Here is an 18,693-nt window from a genome sequence, read left to right as displayed (position 1 = left end):
ATGCGCGATATTAAAAAGTGCGTGAGTGTGTGTATGATAGCTATTTTCTAGCCCTTAAGGCATATCCACAAATGTGCATGCAGCCCGTATCAGACATCAGACTATGCATTGAAAATCAAAATTTGACCCATCAGGAAATTTTTATTTTATTTAATTTTTTTTAGCTTCTTTTGTTCTGATCAGTCAAATCTCAATTTTTTTATCTGCAATTTTCAATTTTTAATACATAGTCTGATAGTCTTAAAATTTCACCATGCATATAGAATCAAGAATATAAAATAAAGAATATAGTGCATTGTCGCGTTTTGATATATTAGTACACGATAATTTAGTTTCTCTGTATGTACATTTATTTTGTATAGCTTTTGTATTGCTAATCGATCTTTAAATCTATCAAAACTGAAAAATCAATAATAAATAAATAAAAAAATTAATATATTAATAAATTAATCACATTAAGAAAAAGATTTCACTATTCAATTTCAATTCAAAAACCAATAAGCTAATATTCAATAATTATATTTCAAAACATGTTCTATTTATTTAATTTCGAGATATCAGATAATTGAAATTAACTTTGTAAAAATTTCAAATGCAAGATATACATTCGCAACAAAATGAGAAAATACAAAGAATGAATATAAAGATTAAAAAATTTCTGATATAATTGAAGTTATTAGCGAAATATAACTAACATATAATTCTATCACACGAAAAAAGCTATAATCTAATCTTACTTTTTTAGATTATCATAAATCTCACATATACATATAACATGTAATCACTCTCAACTTCAATGAATATAAATAAAAATTATTACATAATATTTATAGCAATAGAGTGATGTTGTAGTTGAGTTGGATTTTATGTTCGAAGCAATACAGGGTATTAATTTCACGATTTTTCTCAGTCGAGTTTTGCGTTGTGTGCTTATAGTAGTAAAAATATTTTCAATCAACGGTATGTCTCTATTAACCCCATTGATCCTCAGATCGACCAAATTTGTACGTGAGTGAGCCCAAGAAAATAAACACATTTTGTAGGAACAATCCCACACCTGGCCAATGATGTTGTGCACCTATAAAAATATAACAATAATACATATCTCTTTTGGTATGATTATTTTATATATATACACAACGCTCATATATAAGATAGAAAATACCTGCAGCCACAAAATTAGCAAATAAAATCCAACAGGCTGCTATTACTGCTGCAAATCCCATAACAAATCCGATAAACAGCCAACTCCTTGCACCTCTTGCTCCTAAACAACCACCGTTGTAAGCTTCTCCTCTTATCTGTGCATTTGTCACTGAATTGACCCTAAGAATATCAAATCATTTTTCCATAAGACAATAGTATCATATTAAAATTTTAAAAATTTTGCTAACAATACTATTGATCTAGTACTTACATAAAAAGTGATATAGTACCAAACACTCCACATACATGATACGCATTTGCCATTTCCTCTGGATATTTTGCATGCGCATCTATAATAAACCACCATCCTACGAAAAACTAAAACAACACCAGTGAAATTTATATATTGATTGTGGAAAGAAATAAAAAACACAGTGTATCTTTATATATACGCTAACTAAATATTTATAATAAAGTAAATATTCGGATCTAGCGAAAATAATTAATATTTATGCTCTTATTAATAAGATATTATGATTCATTCATATACTTATTAAATGTATAGATGTATATACTACATAAACTTAAATATATAGATTTACCAGTGTCCCTGCGAGCATGGAAACAAGCGCATTTCTTTTCTCGCCGCCCTCGAACCAAACGCAGGAAGGAACCTGCATGCTTTCGAAACAGGAGGTCATTTTATCGCTGTTTTTATTTGCGGAAACGCAAGGATATTGGATTCCGCGATTAGACAGCTAACCTTAAACACAATGACAGATATCAACATATACAACACCGTGCATATAATATCAAGAAGTGCGAATCTGCGAATCACGAAGTTTCGATGCAGATAGTAACGCTAGTGACATAAAATGACGTTAGCACAATCTAGTTATTTTCTAGGACCAATGAAATTATAAATTTTTTAATAAATGAGCGAATTTATTAGAAAATTTATAATTTCATTGGTCCAAACCTAGTAAATTCGTTCATTTTTGTAATTTTCACTCCCACTTGAATTACAGACTCGACATCCTGATTGGCTATATTTCTATCTTCAATCTTTAATCTCGATCTTCAACGCATAATCTGATACTGGCTTTAGTATTGTAAATGACCAATAATGTTTACAAAAGCTGGAGCGAGCACGTGTTTGAAATTGTTTTGTCATATCTGTCAGATTTGACACTTAAAAAAAAAGAGAGAAACATTTGTCTCGAGAAATATATATATCTACAGAAATATATATTTATTTTAACAAATTTCTGTGTGTGTTGCAATTTCAGTCGTATTTATTATCTGTCTTAAATATGGCAATCGATTTAGGATTCGTGCAGACATGCGAATCGTGGCGACTAACAAGCAGATTTTTTCCTAGTAAAGTGGGCGGTAAGCCGGCCTGGCTCGACCTGAAAAATATTCCCGGTAAAAGTGATCTAGAATGCGAATATTGCAATGATGTTTGCATATTTCTGTGCCAGATCTACGCACCATACGAAGAAAACGCCGATGCATTTCACAGGACTATATACATTTTTGTATGCAAGAACGTAGATTGCTGCAAACCAAATCAGAAAGGAAATTTCAAAGTTTTTCGATCGCAATTGAATAGGGTCAATACTTTTTATCCATCTGAACCGCCTGTCGAGCAGAAAGACTGGAGGACAGACATTGGTAAGTATTGTAATATAACAAATTATCTATTTCCAATAACATGGAACAGTGTGGAATAATATCGTATGTTTCGTTGCTTTCAGATGTGTCACAATGGAATAAAACATGTTATATATGTGGGATTGCAGCACCGAATCACTGCGGCAAATGTAAAGTTGTCAATTATTGTTGTCGTGTACATCAAATATATGATTGGAAGAATGGACATAAACATATATGTGGTACTGAAGCAAATAATAATAATAATTTCTTGTTTCCCGAATACGAGATTGTAATAGAGAGCGACGATTTGACGAAAGACATCGAGCAAGATGATCTTGAAAACGAGCAGAAGGAGATAGAAAAGTATAATGCTATGATTGAAAATGGCAAAGCTGGAAGTCTTCAGCATGAAGAGGTTAATGACGATTTACTACAGATAACTAACGACGAAAAAGATGAAATATTTGCAGAATTTCGTATGAGAACAGATAATTATCCAGATCAAATTTTAAGGTTTATCTTTTCTTTGTAGAACAATTAGAGAAATTTGTAATAATAATCTATACATTAATCTGTATTTATTTACTAGATATGATAGAGGAGGGCAAGTTCTTTACATATCGCAACATAATCAGATAATAGATATACCAAAATGTCCAGAATGCAATGGCAATAGACAATTTGAATTTCAAGTATGTAGAGTTTATTTATATAATATATACCGGGATGCAAAATAATGATCCAGAATTTATATTAAGATTCAAAAGACAAATTGTGTATATAAATTGCTGTATGTTGTATATATGTTGTCCATACTATTTATAAAACAATTTGCAGATAATGCCACAGCTATTAAATTTCTTGGGTTTGAAAAACATTATCAAGTGTCTTGATTGGGGAATATTGGCAGTTTTCACATGCAAACAATCTTGCATACCTAATGGTAAATATGTAAGAGAATATATATGGAAGCAAGATATATGAAAAGAAACTGATTCGAGAATAAATCAGAACACATGAATGTATTCGCCTTGTTCATTTAAAAGATTTTTTTTAAATATTACACATCTTACACTTTAATGAATTGTTCTATTATCAAAAGTTAATTTCTTAGTCGGGTAAATCATAATGTTATAAAATTAAGACAATAAGATAAACATTGATTAATAAATACATAATCAAGATTTTTGGTCCCTTATTAACATTGTACTGAATTATGACTGCAGTGAGAACACATAGGAGCCTCAAAAACTGAACAATAAAATGATAAAAACACAGTTTATACATTCCTTTTATATAAAAAAATATAGTATAAAGATATATAATATTTCAATGAGAAATGTTTCCTGAGACACTATCACAAAATGCTAAGAAACACATGCTCTAAGAAATATTGCTTTCAATGATTATAATGTTATAAATTAATAAAAGTTTTTTCGCAACAACTTCAATTGACTATGATTATATAATTATCAAAATATATAAAATAAAATCGTATTAGAAAAATAATATGTTACATGTTATACTTTACATTTTCGTTAAAATATAAAGTGATAATCTTTGAAATCTCACTGAAAGTTTTCTTAGACATCATCCTGCGATAACAATAAAAATTCTATTCTAGTAAATGTATATTAAATATAAGAGAATAATAATCAGGTAATAAATGCACATAAATGCGTATTGAAAATCAAACATAAAATTAAGATATCTAACCAAATGTATAAAAATCAAATATAAAATCGAGATATCTAATCAAATGTATAAAGTACATGACGATCAATGGAATATAATACGATTTATATTACCATTCGTATGAGAACTGTTCACAATCCCCGTCGCGTTTATTTTAAAAGTATCAATTAAATCTAAAAAATGTTCTTTAAAAAAAAGAAAAAAAAACGTTATTCCTAGAATTATCTTTGTAATCTTTTAAACATACGAACAAAACTGCAAGAATTGGTATTACAATATATATTGTATAGTACTTTATATAATACTATATAATACTTTATCACAATAAGAATAGTTATTACAAGAAATATGTATAGTTAAAAAATTAGTTTTATCATGTTTTGCGAAACATTTGCAGTGTTAAATCATTAATCGATAGTCGAGTTTTAAAAATACATTGACCTTTATCATAATTAATCAGTGATTAAAAAAGATGATTCTATATAATTAAATATTAACTTTTTGTCGACGATCTTAACTTCCAACGATAACGTAACATCGATGCACTTTCATTACAATATCGTTTAAAGCATCTAAGCGTTAAAACTGGCACAGCCTTTGTTAAATTGTGCGAAAGATCGAATGGATCTTGCACACACATAGATGAATCAATACGGAAGTATTCCGGTTTCGCACTTTGCAATTGCGCAATATAAAGTGCCATGGTATCCGGTAAACCCGATAATACTTCTGTAAAGAATTCCTTACGGTATGTGACGCCTAACAATGGACATACAACATTATGCATGTAATCAAAGCATCCGTAATACTCAAAAAATCCTAATAACAATTCATATATCGATAATTCAGGTACGTCGATAGGAACATCATTACCGACTCCAGTTTCCCAGCCTAAAATACATAATAAGATGTAAATTATGTGCTATGAACACTAGAAAAAGAATACGTAAAAATACAATTTATTATTGTAAAATAAATGAGATAATCTCTCTTTTCCCATAAATTTCATATATAAACTATATGAATATATTATTCTGAGTGAAAACTTACCAGATACAATTTTCGACTGATTATGGCTTTTAATTAAAGCAGCAACACTCGGTATTTTATATTTGACTTGTAAATAAAAGATGACTAGCCAGGTGAGAGCATAGTTTGTTATTCCATCAGAACCAGTCAAATTGCCCAACAAGATCCACTTTTTCAGAAACAATATTAATTTTCGACAAGACGGATATGCTGTATTGAAAGACCTAAAAGTTGAACATTTTATGAAGTATATCTTACAAGTATCACAAACATTTTCTTGAAAATATGATACTTCTCATACTTGATAAGTTTAGAATTTTCGACTGAGAGGCCATTTGTAAATGAGATATCGCACTGTAATCCTGTTTGTCTGTGCTTCAATTTTATTATGGGTGTTCTGCTGTTGTCCAAAGTTAATTCTATTTCCCAATTCTCACCATCAGTATGCAAACAATTTTGAATTTGTTTACTTCTGTTTTTAATTAATTCAGCCTTAGTACATTCATCACCTAGTACAGAAAATTCTTTTTGTGAAAGTTCAAAAAGTTCTTTTTAATTTTTTTTTTTTATATTGATATTTCTTATATAGACAAATTTTTTACGGCTTTATGCTTTGTGTGTGTGTGTATAGGTGTGTGTGTGTGTTTGTAAAAAAATATATGAAACAAATATATATTTACTGAAGTTAAGATATATGTCGATATCGCTGTTGGGCAATGCTAAACCAGTAATTCTTGAACCAAACATACATACTTCTTCTACATGAAACTCTTGAGTTTTAAAAGTATCCTTTAAATCCTTCATGACTGTAGTTGTTTTTGAATCATATAATGCATCATTCGATAATTGAAATAGATGAACAACAGTTTCGTTAACATTTTTTAATAATTCTTGCAAAGATTGTGGCAGCGATGTAATTGCGAAGTCATTACTTTTTGCTAAATATCGATGCGTCAGTTTTTGACAGTGTTGTCGATAAATTGAATCTTGATTTTTATACCACAAAGTGGCACACGTTAAGCAGAAATCAAATTTTGAATTATCTTTTGTTTTTAGAAGTGTACTATGATTTTTGTCAAGATGTTCCATAAATTCTATTTTTATTTTGAATCTTATATTACACTCGACACAAGCAAAGTATTGGATATTGTACCATAAAGTATTGAATTTTCGAAGTACATTTTCAACTTTTTTGAATGACTTTTCGCGATTCTTCTTATGTTTAGGAGAACACATATGTTCCATGATCCAGGATTCACCATGATGTATCCATTTCATATTTTTATCACAAGCATAACATTCTATATTTGTATTCTCTACCTTGATTAATTCTTTCAGTAATCTCAGTCTCTGTTCTGCGCTATTCTTATGCAGTTGTGTAAGTTGCATAATATGTTGTTCACAACGAATATGTTCGTACAATGTATGTATATTGTATGAATGTGTAACATTACATGCAACACAAAGCATATTCTCGCATTTATGAGCATACAATTCTAAATTTAATTTAATTTCATTCAGTTTGTTCTGATTGTAAGTAAACATAATTTCCTCAAAATCTAGAAATTTTTTATAATACATTCTATTATAACGATCCAAGACATTATTTTTTTTTCTAGCTTGTAAAAACTTACATTGTAGATTTTGAGTTAATTTCTTAATTTCTAAAGTTATATCACGAGACATAAATAAGCCAGAATTGCTTTCTCCACTTTGAGATATGTTATTTTTGTTATCAGTATTTATTTTAGCTATTAGGTCGCTATTATTATCAATATAATGTTCTGCTGGCGTTTTATTAATATTTTGTTCTTCCAATGTATTGATGGACGTTTTCTCAGTACAAATTAGAGAGTCTGCTACTTGTGTTTTATTTGAACCAAGTTCTTTTGTTGCAGTACATATGTTATGTATATGATTATATGTCAGCAAAATATTTTGGAAGTGTTTCAAATGTCTTCTGCTTGTACTTAAATGATTAAATACATCTTCGATTATATAAAATTTATCTTTGCAGGCAATGCAAATGTAAGTAAATTTATTCTCAATCAAGTCATCTGAATTTTTGTTGAAAGATGCACGATGATTTTTAATATACATCACAGGTTGCTCCATAGTTTGTACAGTGTCGCCATTATTTTCTAAAGAAATTAAATTTAAAAATTCGAGAAGTTCAAAAAAGCTTTCTACATTTTCAGAGCGATTATATTCTTGTCTTTTAGTTTTAATTAACAATCTAACATTTTCTTTATGTTGACATTTAGAAAAATGAATTTCTAACATTGATATGCCATGTATTATTTCATTGCAAAACGAGCATTTAAACATTGGGTAATAACTGGAAATATTAATTTTAATTTTTTTTTCATTTACAGATAAAGTCAAATCTTGGATGTCTTTCATACAAGACATCATCCTTTCTTTATGTATTGTTACTTCATGATTTATTATATCATTTTCTTTTATCGCTATATTACATTGATCACAAATATATCTTGACGTAGTCTTTCTGTATTCTGGCCACATTGTACCATCTAATTTTCTACTATTCAACTGCAATGGCTTAATGGTCTTTCTATCTTTATCCAAGTTTATGATGCATATCGATTTTTTATTCAAGATTTTTAATGCAGATATATGTTGCTTTTCTTGTATATGTTCCTTCATAGTAAGTTTATTGTCAAATCTGTCACACAAAATACAAAAACTCATATTCACACATCTTTCAACTTGCAAAACATTATTGCTATTACGATCCTTCTCATAAGATTCAGAGGAAGCTATACTTTCCTCTTTCTCTTTCTCTTCCTCTTCTTTCTCAGAGCTATTTGTCAAGTTATCTTTACAAATTGGCTGTATTTTTGCAAAAAAATTTGAGCTACTTATAAATTCCGTTTCAATTTTTACATTAACAAAAACATTGCTGTTTATATTTTTATCTAAGTTTTGTTGCTCATTTGAAAAATCTTCTGGTTTATTGTTTATATATTTTTTGTGTTGTTTACCTCTCACATGTTGATTAACATGTTCTAAAGTAGGTATAAAACATTTGCACACTACACAAAAATACCTTGTGTTAGAATTTTTTAATATATCTTTCATTGCTATTCCATGATATAATAAATGTTTGCATTTCGTATCTGACAATTTGCTGGAATCATCAGGAAAATCTGAGATTTGAAAGTGGATATCCGAATGAACTTCTTGCAAGTGATGTTCAACGTCTTTTAAATTTTCCAACTTGCATAAATAACAGTACCATTGTCCATTGTAACGCGTTATATGTCGCGCTAAAAAATGTTTGTACATTTCGGCAAGTTACACGCGTAGTCTTTTATAGATATATATATATGCATATGATAAATATCTGTAAAATTAATAATATAATGCTGTATATATTATATATAATATTTACAGATTATAAATTATATTAAAATTGTATTAAAATTATATAATAATTAACTATATGATAGCTTGTAAAACTCAACTGGCTAAGATAGGTTAACTATCTGGCGTGTTATCGCTATATCATCACTCGTTCGTGGCTTTTAATTTGCATTAATCATAGATACTGAAATAAGAATGAATTAACTTTAATTTGTAATGAAACTTTTGAAATGTAACTTTAAAGAAAGTTCTAAGTAAATTAAAGTTAAATTTGAAAGAGGTACCTGAAATTAAGTTCGGACAGCAACACGATCGTCCACGTAAGATAAGAATGTAATGTGCATATCGCACGAAGAATTTCTTTATGTAGTGTGACGTCACTAATAAGTTAAATGGTATTGGCTCGTTGCACACAGCAATATAATCTTTGTTATATTTTAAAAGTTTAAAAGTTCCGGGATTCCCTATATATATTCCCCCCATCGCTGAGTCATACCACGACACAACGATACACACAGGGCTGTGTCTGATTTCTCACCCGAGTAGTATGCGTCACATATCTATAATATCGGATGCACCCGGGTAGAGAATCGGAACACAGCATAGGTTGCGTTGAGCCCGTATCAGACTATACATTGAGATTGAAATTTGGCCAATTAGGACAAGGAAATTTTAGTTCCTTTTATCCTGATTGGTCAAATTTCAATCTTTAATATGTAGTCTGATACGGGCTTTCCGATATTCCATTGTCAGCATTGAAAATCTATAATCTATGTTACGTACACTATAGATTTTCAGTATTGGCAATTGGCAATGAATATTGAAACTTAGGGCCAATTTCACCAAGGCCGGTATTCATAATCAGCTCTTATATTTAAAACCGTCTTAAGCATAATCTTAAAGTGGCGTCTACAATAGAGATTTTAAACTCTAAGAAATTAACTAATCACAGTCGAGTATTCTTCTCATACTTGACTGTGATTGGTCAATTTCTTAAGGCTTAGGGTTAAAATCTCTATTGTAGACGCCGCATAAGATGTCCTAAGTGCCGGTCCACAATAGGTGATTTAAGCCCTAAGCCTTAAGAAATTGACCAATCATGATTAAGTATGAAGAGAATACTCGACTGTGATTAGTCAATTTCTTAAGGCTTAGGGCTTAAGGCTGCGGTCGGGAAGATGCTAGAAATGCTTCGAAGCGTTTGATTGACCAATCAGAACAAAAAGAGTAAAGATTTCTTTATTCTGATTGGTTAATGCAATGCTTCGAAACATCTCTAGCGTCTTCTCGACCGCAGCCTAAATCACCTATTATGGACCGGCACTAATGCGGCGTCTACAATAGAGATTTTAAGCTCCAAGCCTTAACAAATTGACCAATCACAGTCAAGTATGAGAAGAATACTCGATTGTGATTGGTCAATTTTTTAAGACTTAATATCATTATTTAATATATATATATATTTTTATATTATATTATAATATTATATAATACTTTATAAATAATATTTATAATAATATTTTATAATACATGTGTAATGACGTAATGACGGAAAGTTGCGTTGTTGCAGATGAAAAGATTGAGAATTTTTTCTCTGGAAGAATCCTTTTTTTGTAGATTTCCTTTTCTAGGATATATAGTGGCTGCATTCCGATATTCACTGCCAATACTGAAAATCTATGGTGCACGTGATGTAAACTATAGATTTTCAATACTGGCAGTGAATATCGGAACGCGGCCAGTATTAATTTTATTAAACCAGAATGTGAAAAATGTTTGTCGTACGGTAAAAAATTAATATTAGTCAATCTTTTGCTCTTACAAAGAAGCGATAAGTTGATCGGCTATCGTGTCGGTTTTTATGGTATTTTGTCTGAATCATCACGCGATGATTAATCAATCTTTCATTTCTTCAGAAATAATAGATATGTAAGAAAGATGATTGACTACTATGCCGTTTTTTATTACACAATCGCGCATTCTGCATGCAAAAATCATGAAAAATATGTATAATTGTTTAACCGCGCTCTAATGTACATTTTTATATTTAAAACAATATATATATATATATATATATGTACACACACACACACACACACATATAGTCGGAACAAAATATATTAATTGTAACTATACATAATTTCAACATTATATATATTATATGTATATATTTGTATATCTTATATGTATATATTTGTATATCTTTATATATAATCTAAATTATTCTTAAAATAACTCCTTTTCAATTTTACTACATTTTATATTTTCTTTAATATGCACATTTATCTAAATGCCAGAATATATATAAAGTTATAGAGCTAAATAAAGATTGAAAAAAAAGAGAGATATATATATATATATATATATATATTAATCCTTTAAATCGAAAAACAATGGTTTAGTGTACTAACTTTCTCATTATATTGTACATATATAATAAACTAAATGGATTAAAAAAATTCAGATTATAATAATTTAAAGCAATATGTATATTTTTTATAATTTTTTTAATAAAACAACATAGATGTAATGACATCACAATACAAGTATTATATTTAAAAACTAATTAGCAGAAATTAATTATACTAATAAAACTAAATAATAGACACTTTTAATCAATTAACAAAAGTATCTACTGAGAAAAAGATATATTTATTGATCTAATGATGTATCAAGCAACGATTACGAATATACGATATGAGAAATATCGCTTATATATCAATAATTTTTCATTGAGAGATTGAATAACAAAATAATCTTTGACAATTTATCAGTATCATGTATATATCTTTTTACCATTAGAAAACCGCAAATCTATATAAGAATTTTTAATTTATACGAATATTGAATGTCGAATATTGGTATATAACTAAAATTTTTATAATACCGGTATTATACCGCTATAATACCGATATAATATTGGTATAATATTGGTATTATAATGTTATTATTTTATTAAATATTATATTAAATCAATCAAATTAGTAAAGATGATTTAATACTGTTAATATTGTCAATGTACGATGTTATACTTAACATTCCAAACAGACATTGATTCTATATACATATCTAATGTAATACAATGTATTATGCATCGATAGTTTAGGATGTTGATTGATAAATATTGTTAATAATGAGATTAAAGAGTAATTATCTTTATTAATCTGATTTATTTGACAATATTAATACCAAATAAAATAATAATAGAGTAATATCGGTATAAAAATATCAATTATACCAACATTCAATATCCAATACCGTTATTAATTAAAGATTTTTAGAATTGCATGTTTCTAATAATAGAGATATACACAATACTGGCATATAATCGCTAACGAAATTACTTCGATATTCAATCCCTAAATTAAGATATATCGATATTATATCAGTCCATGAAAATAATATATTGAAACATATATAAATAAAAATGTCATAACTCAATTTCATGATTTTTTTATGAATTGTCAATTATTAACAATCGTCATTATATAAATATATAAAAAAAATAATGTTTTCAAGTAATGTTATGTAATGTAATATTATCAAGAGAAAAAGTTAAACACAGACATTTCTTTTCTGTACAAATATTGATCAACTTAAGATAATAATGGTGGCTTCAGGTACGGAAAAGTCTTCTTCAGTATTTTTGCGCTATAATCGCAATTGCTCTGAAACTTGTTCAACTTACGATTATGCACCGCCTTCGTAAGATTATGCGATAAATCGAATGGATCTTGCACACACAATGACGATAGGGAAAAACCTTGAGACTTCTCTTGCGTACAAGCGTCACGCATATAAGCAATATATGGTGCCATATCTTGCGGTAAATTCGACGGTTTGTTAAACATATTTTTTTCTATTGGCTGACCCAATAACGGACAGATCACATGATTTTTGTAGTTAAAATTCGTATAAAACATAAAAAATCCTAATAAAAGCTCTTCGAAAGTGTGATTTAGCCTTTTAACAGGAAAATTGTAGCTTACACCAACTTCCCAACCTAAATAAAAAAAAAATAATAATAATAAATATAATGAGATGAATATAAATTAAATACACAATAAGATATTATACAATACATATAAATCGAATATATAATTAGTAAAATAATTCTTATATTGCAAAATTTGGTTAATAAAATTTTTTTAACACTAATTTATTAAAAAATCAAATTGAATCTTGAAAAAAGATTTATTGCATTCTATATACATATACATATATGTATATATATAATCACACGCCACTTACCACTGATCCGCCATGAGCTATTTTTCAATTTTATTAGTTGTGAGATACTGGGAAATACTAATAGAGTTTGCAGATAAAAAATAACGCACCATGTGAGAGCATAGCTTGTTATAAGACGCGATCCTAATAAACCACAGCTGCGCAACCATCGTTTAAGAAATAAAACTATTTTTCGACATAGTGGAAAAGCATGATTAAAACACCTTGAGAAAACAAATTTTTGTTTATTTGCAATACATAAGTACAGCATATGATATTAAATTTCTATTATATTAAGTCAGATGGGAACAAAAAACTTACTTAATTAATTTTGTATTTTCCACTGCTAAGCCATTTGTAACTGAAATGTCACAGATAAATCCTGAGGGAATATGTTGCACTTTTATAATTGGTGTTCTACTATGCAATATCATTTCCTGCACTTTCCACATTCGTTTATTAAGAGACAGATAATGTACAATTGATGTGATGAAAACCTCACAATGATGATGTGATGAATTTCTTCCTCCATACATATTATCTGTATTAAATAAAATCATAGAATAAAAGTCAATATTAATAGATAAAAGAATATATCATTTTCTTCCTCACAATAAAAAAAGAAAAGATTGAATAAAGATTGCTGGAAAAGACAATTTTCAAATTGTTATATACACTACCTTATTATACATTTCAAACAAGTAAAATTTTGTGTAATTTTTTTCTTAATTATATGTTATTTTTAATATTCCAAAATTGTATGGATATATGTACAACTTATACATACATGATTAATATTAAAATGATTGAGAAATAAGTGTTTGCATAGTAAATAATTCATAGAAAATGTTAATACCCCTAATTTATAGGGAATATAATCTAACATAGTTTTTAATATTTGAATTAACATTTGGATGTAAATCATATATATAGACAAAAAGATATAAATATATATAAATTAGCAGTATATAAATTACATTACAGATTATGATTAGACTTACCACAATCAAGGAAGATGTCAATGTCACTGTCAGGGAAACCTAAGTCTGAAATCCTGGATCCAAAAGGATAAGCCTTTATATTTGAAATATATCTGTGCATGTGAGTTATCAAATCACACAATATGTAATTAATTGTTTTATCGTAACATACATTATTGGACAGCATAAGGAAAGCTTCAGCATTCTGATTGCACATAATTAAGAGTTGTATTATTTCTTCTGATAAATGATCACGATCAGAACCATACATTATCTTGTATTTGTGCTCGAACTGCTCACAATGTAGATTATACATATCAGAACTTCCAAACCATAGGAAAAGGCATGCGGCGCAAAAATGGAACTTAAATCTCTCTGTATGATTAGGAAATTGTAATAACCGTGACATGTGATAAGGTACACGCAAATGTTTCGTGAAACAGATTTCTGATCCACTTTCGTAATTGCAAAATTCGCAACAATAGTTCTTGACATTGTATATGCTTCGAAAGTGATAATGAATGTCTCGCAGTATATCCTTCACCGATGACGTCCAGGATCCTTTGAAATTCTGATGCTTGCTATTTAATATGTGTTCGTGTAACAATAGATCGTTATTCGGCACCTTGCTAACGAAATTCTGACTATCGCATAACAAGCATTCAACAATATCATCTTTGCTTCTCATACATTCTCGTGCCAATCCCAGTTTGCTAAAAAGTTTTCCAGCCTTCAAAAATTTCTTGTCATCCTCTATCATCTGGGTCAATAATCTAACATGATTGTCTGATTGTATATGTCTACAAAGATTTTTCCGTAAATTAGAATTGTTTTGAACTTGAAAGGTATTATCACATACTAAGCAATAAGTTTTCCTATCATCGTTGCATAAAGAAAAATATATATTGAGAGCAAATGTCTCGATTATCGCGTGATTTGCTTCGTGGAACTCATAATCAATTTCAAAAAGAGTAAATTTTGGATTTTGCAAAGTGGAAATATCTTTGTTGTTCGTATTCTCCATACTTTTATGTTTTACAGCATTAGTGCTCGGTGTATCCGTAGTCTTTGGCGAAACATTGTTGCAATTATTAATCAGCTGCAAAGAATGAGCTTCAGGCTTCAAAATATCTGTTTTTAAATCAGTTTGCTTGTCATTCTTTTTCATAAAATTGTTTACTTTTCTATTTCTCTTTTTCCTCACACGGGAAGTTTCCCGAATGTCCTCCGTTGATAAGCTTTCTAGTATAGATGTACTCTTATCATTTATATCTCTCTCATCGTGTTTTGCAATATTTGGTGAAGCAGCTGTATTTAATGAAACAAAAGCATTCTCATTGTCTTTCTTACTAACAAGTTGTAAAGTGTGAACTTTATCAATCAAATTATTTATTCTGGTTTGCTCGTCGTTCTGTAGCAAAGAATTGATTGTCTCTCTATCTTTCTTCTTTTTCGTGCTAGAAACATTTTTAGTATCTTCTTTTAATAAATCTTCCGAAATGCAAGTATTTTTGTCAATCGTATCGCATGCCCTCTTATCCTCTTCATTTCTAATATTCGATAAATCTGCTGTTTCTGGCAAAATGGAAGTATTATTAACATCTTCTTTATTAGCGAGGTACAAACTGCGTGATTTATTTGAATCATTCGTTTCTATAGCGATTCCCATGTTATTCATTTGCGAAGAAATACATTTCTTCTTTTGCTGTCTTGGGTTTTTTCTTTTGAAAAAAGTTTCCTCAGTACTCTGTTCCGTTTCATTATTTATTATCCCGTTTTGATTATCGCGCAGATTTAATGCTGTCAACTTTTGTTTCATAATTGTGTTTGAGGAAAGATTATTATATTCCCACGTCTTCTCCATAACGTTTGATCAGGTTTTTGGAAGCGCATAACCCTTATGTTAAATAAACATAAATGTTTTTCCTAAATCTTCCTTCCTCTTCGTAATCTCCGAGATTATTACGCTTTTTTTTTTCAATATTCTAATACTCTTTACGTTTTTATTTCTTTTATCGGTATATATATCAACTTTAAATCTTATCCCGCACATTCGACAAGGTAAAAAAAAAAAAAAAAAAAAAAAAAATGATATAAACGCGTGGACATACCAGGGGACATACACACATCCTTAATCCTTCACCTAGTTTACATCAAAAAGTTTAATACGTACTAATTACTATATTGGCCAATCATAATCATTCCTTTAAAGAATGGAACGGCTGTGATTGGACAGTATAATATTTAGTACGATTGAAGTATTGGGTTGGCCAATAAATTTGATTTTTTTATAGAGTATAAATGAGAGACGATTAAGACTTAAGGTGCCTTTACATGGCAGCGTTAAGCGTCGAGCGTCTGCGCAGAAAATTGCGCAGAATCTAATTTCAGCTAAGAATCTATCTCGTTTATAAATTCTGCGCATTTTTCTGCGCAGACGCTCGACGCCGCCATGTAAAGGCACCTTTAGGCTTAAAATCTCTATTGTAAACGCCGCTTTAAACCTGCTACATTCAAAAACGCTGTCAATCTTCAATGCGATACGGGCTTTAGGTAAGAAAAAGCCATGTTAGATGTGGATTCAAATATCTGTTTTCTGAACGTATTTGGCGTAATCACCTGTACGTATTATGAAAGTGGTGGCACAGCTGGTACATCTCTGTGCCAATCGTTCCGCTACGTGTCACGTGTCATGTACGCGAATCTAATTTGCATTAGCGACTGACGATCGTGTAGCCTTGTCTTTTTGGACTTCTTTCTCATATCTGTTCGCTGCGAGTACTGCGAGTGAAGTCCAAGGTACCGGTATCTCGATGCTTCCCGATTCGTTCATGATGAGATTGAAACAGAGTTTCGCATACACATATGCGATTTTCAATTATTTATTTTATAAAGTCTGCGCGCGTAGACGGTGTCAAAGAATGTTATTAAACATATGTGCAATAAGTACAATTCGTTTCGCGATTATTGTCACTTTCCAATATAAATATACATCTTAAATTTTTTATTGGAATTTAAAAAAATCTATGCCCCGTGCTGATATTTCATAAAATTTCATTTTTTTTTTAATAATTAAATATAATAGTTAATAAAATACTAGTTAAGAAATTAAACCATATATTTGATATTTACATATATATTCTCTCTTTCCATTAATTTAGTAAATATTAATATAAAAGATAGCATAAGTAAATTCTTATTTTAATATAATTTCATTGATTTGCAGTGGCAAAAATATGAGGCAATTAAAGGGAAAGACGAAAGAGACCAACAAACAGAAAAAAGAACGGAAAAAGGAATTCCTTGAGAACAAGCAGAGAGTGTTCACAATCGTATTGCCCACTATAGCAGCAATATTTGTGATAATAGCAGCATACATTTATGTTAAAACCCGTCCAAAACTTATTGAATATTAATGATACATGACATTTTGGTCATCCATTTATTGAAACAAGATATGCGCTATATTTGAATAATGCAAGATATAGCAATGCTATGTTTGGATAATTTCTCATTGCATTTTTATAAATGTATGAAAGTTATTCTAAAAAGAGGCACATTTCACTGTTCTCTTTAAAATAGCTTGTACCTAAATCATTGGAAGCAAGATACGTTTTGCAAATATCAATTATTTGATTTGATAAGATTTTTTAAGCCAAGGTAAAATATTACGTAATATTAAGATATAATTATTGGGTAAAGCGTAAGAGGGGAAATATTTTTTACAAAAACATTATATGAGAAGAATTAGTTAATTTATACATTGCATTTTTCTAATAAATAATAAAATTTATTAACGTCGAATAATATAACTTCTTTATATGTTAATTAATTTATATGTGTGGTTCCTTAATTCTTTCATATGCATGTTTCTTTTTAATATACTGTGAGATAAAATATGATATATATACAAGAGTATGATATTTCACTTTATAATATTCTGTTAATTATAATCCATCTATAGAAGTAAAAAATCAAGAAAAGTCCATATCTTTAAAATATATAGTCTAATTGTTAAATTGGGAGAAGACATTAGTATGTAAAGCATTTTTAAATAATGAATATGGGTCCAATGCAGTATAAAATATATATTTGTTATATATAAAAATTATGTCTCGCATTATATGTTTACCTCTTCTAATTTGAAAATTATTTCGTGCATTATATATTCTGTCACTTTTACAATACAAAAATTGTATCTGTGTATACTTTCTCAGTCAAGAAAATTTAATTAAACTTTAAAAATTTAATCAATTTATTAATTATCCTTTTTACTTCTTTTATTAACAATATGTAAATAATTTTATATTATGTGTATCAAACTATATTATAAATATACATATTGTTAGTAAAGAGAAGAGATAAAATAATTTAAATTGAAAGAAAAAACTTTAAAAAGATTTCTTTCTTATCTTTTTCAAATATATATTTTTTTGGTTGCAAATACTAATAAAATATATTTTTTAAATTGCTTATTTTTTCTGTCATATTTAATTTAATGATATTTGTATTAGATATTGGTAAGTCTCATGTATGATATATATATATATATATAATAAAGGATAAA

At 28.8% G+C, this 18,693-nt stretch overlaps 4 protein-coding genes across 6 annotated transcripts; 1 reads left to right on the top strand and 3 right to left on the bottom strand.

The window, feature by feature from the left end:
* Positions 1 to 650: 650 nt before the first annotated feature.
* LOC138938162 (transmembrane protein 50A) lies at positions 651 to 1,947 on the bottom strand. The gene is made up of 4 exons (XM_070304952.1): positions 1,749 to 1,947; positions 1,418 to 1,524; positions 1,166 to 1,326; positions 651 to 1,078 (listed from the first exon to the last, which is right to left on the bottom strand). Exons 1-4 carry the CDS (start codon positions 1,845 to 1,847, stop codon positions 972 to 974), a joined length of 474 nt encoding a protein of 157 aa, XP_070161053.1. The 5' UTR covers positions 1,848 to 1,947; the 3' UTR covers positions 651 to 971.
* A 351-nt stretch (positions 1,948 to 2,298) lies between these two features.
* Zfrp8 (Zinc finger protein RP-8) lies at positions 2,299 to 3,919 on the top strand. Its single transcript, XM_070305064.1, has 4 exons — positions 2,299 to 2,823; positions 2,907 to 3,318; positions 3,395 to 3,497; positions 3,643 to 3,919. The coding sequence occupies exons 1-4, from the start codon at positions 2,460 to 2,462 to the stop codon at positions 3,787 to 3,789; spliced, it is 1,026 nt and encodes a 341-aa protein (XP_070161165.1). The 5' UTR covers positions 2,299 to 2,459; the 3' UTR covers positions 3,790 to 3,919.
* Positions 3,875 to 9,400, bottom strand: LOC138938229 (uncharacterized). 2 transcript variants are annotated; one of them, XM_070305062.1, is made up of 6 exons: positions 9,201 to 9,400; positions 9,018 to 9,100; positions 6,210 to 8,896; positions 5,831 to 6,038; positions 5,551 to 5,753; positions 3,875 to 5,391 (listed from the first exon to the last, which is right to left on the bottom strand). In XM_070305062.1, the coding sequence occupies exons 3-6, from the start codon at positions 8,836 to 8,838 to the stop codon at positions 4,994 to 4,996; spliced, it is 3,438 nt and encodes a 1,145-aa protein (XP_070161163.1). In that variant the 5' UTR covers positions 8,839 to 8,896; positions 9,018 to 9,100; positions 9,201 to 9,400; the 3' UTR covers positions 3,875 to 4,993. The 2 variants fall into 2 exon arrangements, with proteins under 2 accessions (XP_070161163.1, XP_070161164.1); XM_070305063.1 differs by lacking the exon at positions 9,201 to 9,400 and having other exon boundaries at positions 9,018 to 9,120.
* Positions 9,401 to 12,471: 3,071 nt separating this feature from the next.
* Positions 12,472 to 16,403, bottom strand: LOC138938214 (uncharacterized). Of its 2 annotated transcripts, none has more exons than XM_070305044.1 (4): positions 14,148 to 16,403; positions 13,468 to 13,687; positions 13,168 to 13,370; positions 12,472 to 12,919 (listed from the first exon to the last, which is right to left on the bottom strand). In XM_070305044.1, exons 1-4 carry the CDS (start codon positions 15,988 to 15,990, stop codon positions 12,513 to 12,515), a joined length of 2,673 nt encoding a protein of 890 aa, XP_070161145.1. In that variant the 5' UTR covers positions 15,991 to 16,403; the 3' UTR covers positions 12,472 to 12,512. The 2 variants fall into 2 exon arrangements, with proteins under 2 accessions (XP_070161145.1, XP_070161146.1); XM_070305045.1 differs by having other exon boundaries at positions 12,797 to 12,919; positions 13,257 to 13,370.
* Positions 16,404 to 18,693: the final 2,290 nt, after the last annotated feature.

This window comes from Polyergus mexicanus, unplaced genomic scaffold (assembly GCF_030449975.1).
Source record: "Polyergus mexicanus isolate NDT 795.1 unplaced genomic scaffold, iyPolMexi1.0 SCAF_12, whole genome shotgun sequence".
Lineage (NCBI taxonomy): Eukaryota > Metazoa > Arthropoda > Insecta > Hymenoptera > Formicidae > Polyergus > Polyergus mexicanus.
The sequence above is the reverse complement of the archived record's forward strand: the minus strand, read 5'-3'. Positions and strand labels throughout refer to the sequence as shown.

What these genes read in the sequence shown, in the direction of transcription:
- LOC138938162 (XM_070304952.1), bottom strand. Translation starts at nt 1,847, where the DNA reads ATGACCTCCTGTTTCGAAAGCATGCAGGTTCCTTCCTGCGTTTGGTTC. An exon ending in GGTACTATATCACTTTTTAT is followed by an intron (nt 1,327 to 1,417) that starts GTAAGTACTAGA and finishes TGATATTCTTAG; the next exon opens with GGTCAATTCAGTGACAAATG. An exon ending in TGCTAATTTTGTGGCTGCAG is followed by an intron (nt 1,079 to 1,165) that starts GTATTTTCTATC and finishes ATATTTTTATAG; the next exon opens with GTGCACAACATCATTGGCCA.
- Zfrp8 (XM_070305064.1), top strand. Translation starts at nt 2,460, where the DNA reads ATGGCAATCGATTTAGGATTCGTGCAGACATGCGAATCGTGGCGACTA. An exon ending in AGACTGGAGGACAGACATTG is followed by an intron (nt 2,824 to 2,906) that starts GTAAGTATTGTA and finishes CGTTGCTTTCAG; the next exon opens with ATGTGTCACAATGGAATAAA. An exon ending in TATCCAGATCAAATTTTAAG is followed by an intron (nt 3,319 to 3,394) that starts GTTTATCTTTTC and finishes TTTATTTACTAG; the next exon opens with ATATGATAGAGGAGGGCAAG.
- LOC138938229 (XM_070305062.1), bottom strand. Translation starts at nt 8,838, where the DNA reads ATGTACAAACATTTTTTAGCGCGACATATAACGCGTTACAATGGACAA. An exon ending in CGACATATATCTTAACTTCA is followed by an intron (nt 6,039 to 6,209) that starts GTAAATATATAT and finishes TTTCTGTACTAG; the next exon opens with GTGATGAATGTACTAAGGCT. An exon ending in GAAAATTCTAAACTTATCAA is followed by an intron (nt 5,754 to 5,830) that starts GTATGAGAAGTA and finishes TTCAACTTTTAG; the next exon opens with GTCTTTCAATACAGCATATC.
- LOC138938214 (XM_070305044.1), bottom strand. Translation starts at nt 15,990, where the DNA reads ATGGAGAAGACGTGGGAATATAATAATCTTTCCTCAAACACAATTATG. An exon ending in TGACATCTTCCTTGATTGTG is followed by an intron (nt 13,688 to 14,147) that starts GTAAGTCTAATC and finishes TATTTAATACAG; the next exon opens with ATAATATGTATGGAGGAAGA. An exon ending in TAGCTCATGGCGGATCAGTG is followed by an intron (nt 12,920 to 13,167) that starts GTAAGTGGCGTG and finishes TTTTTTATTTAG; the next exon opens with GTTGGGAAGTTGGTGTAAGC.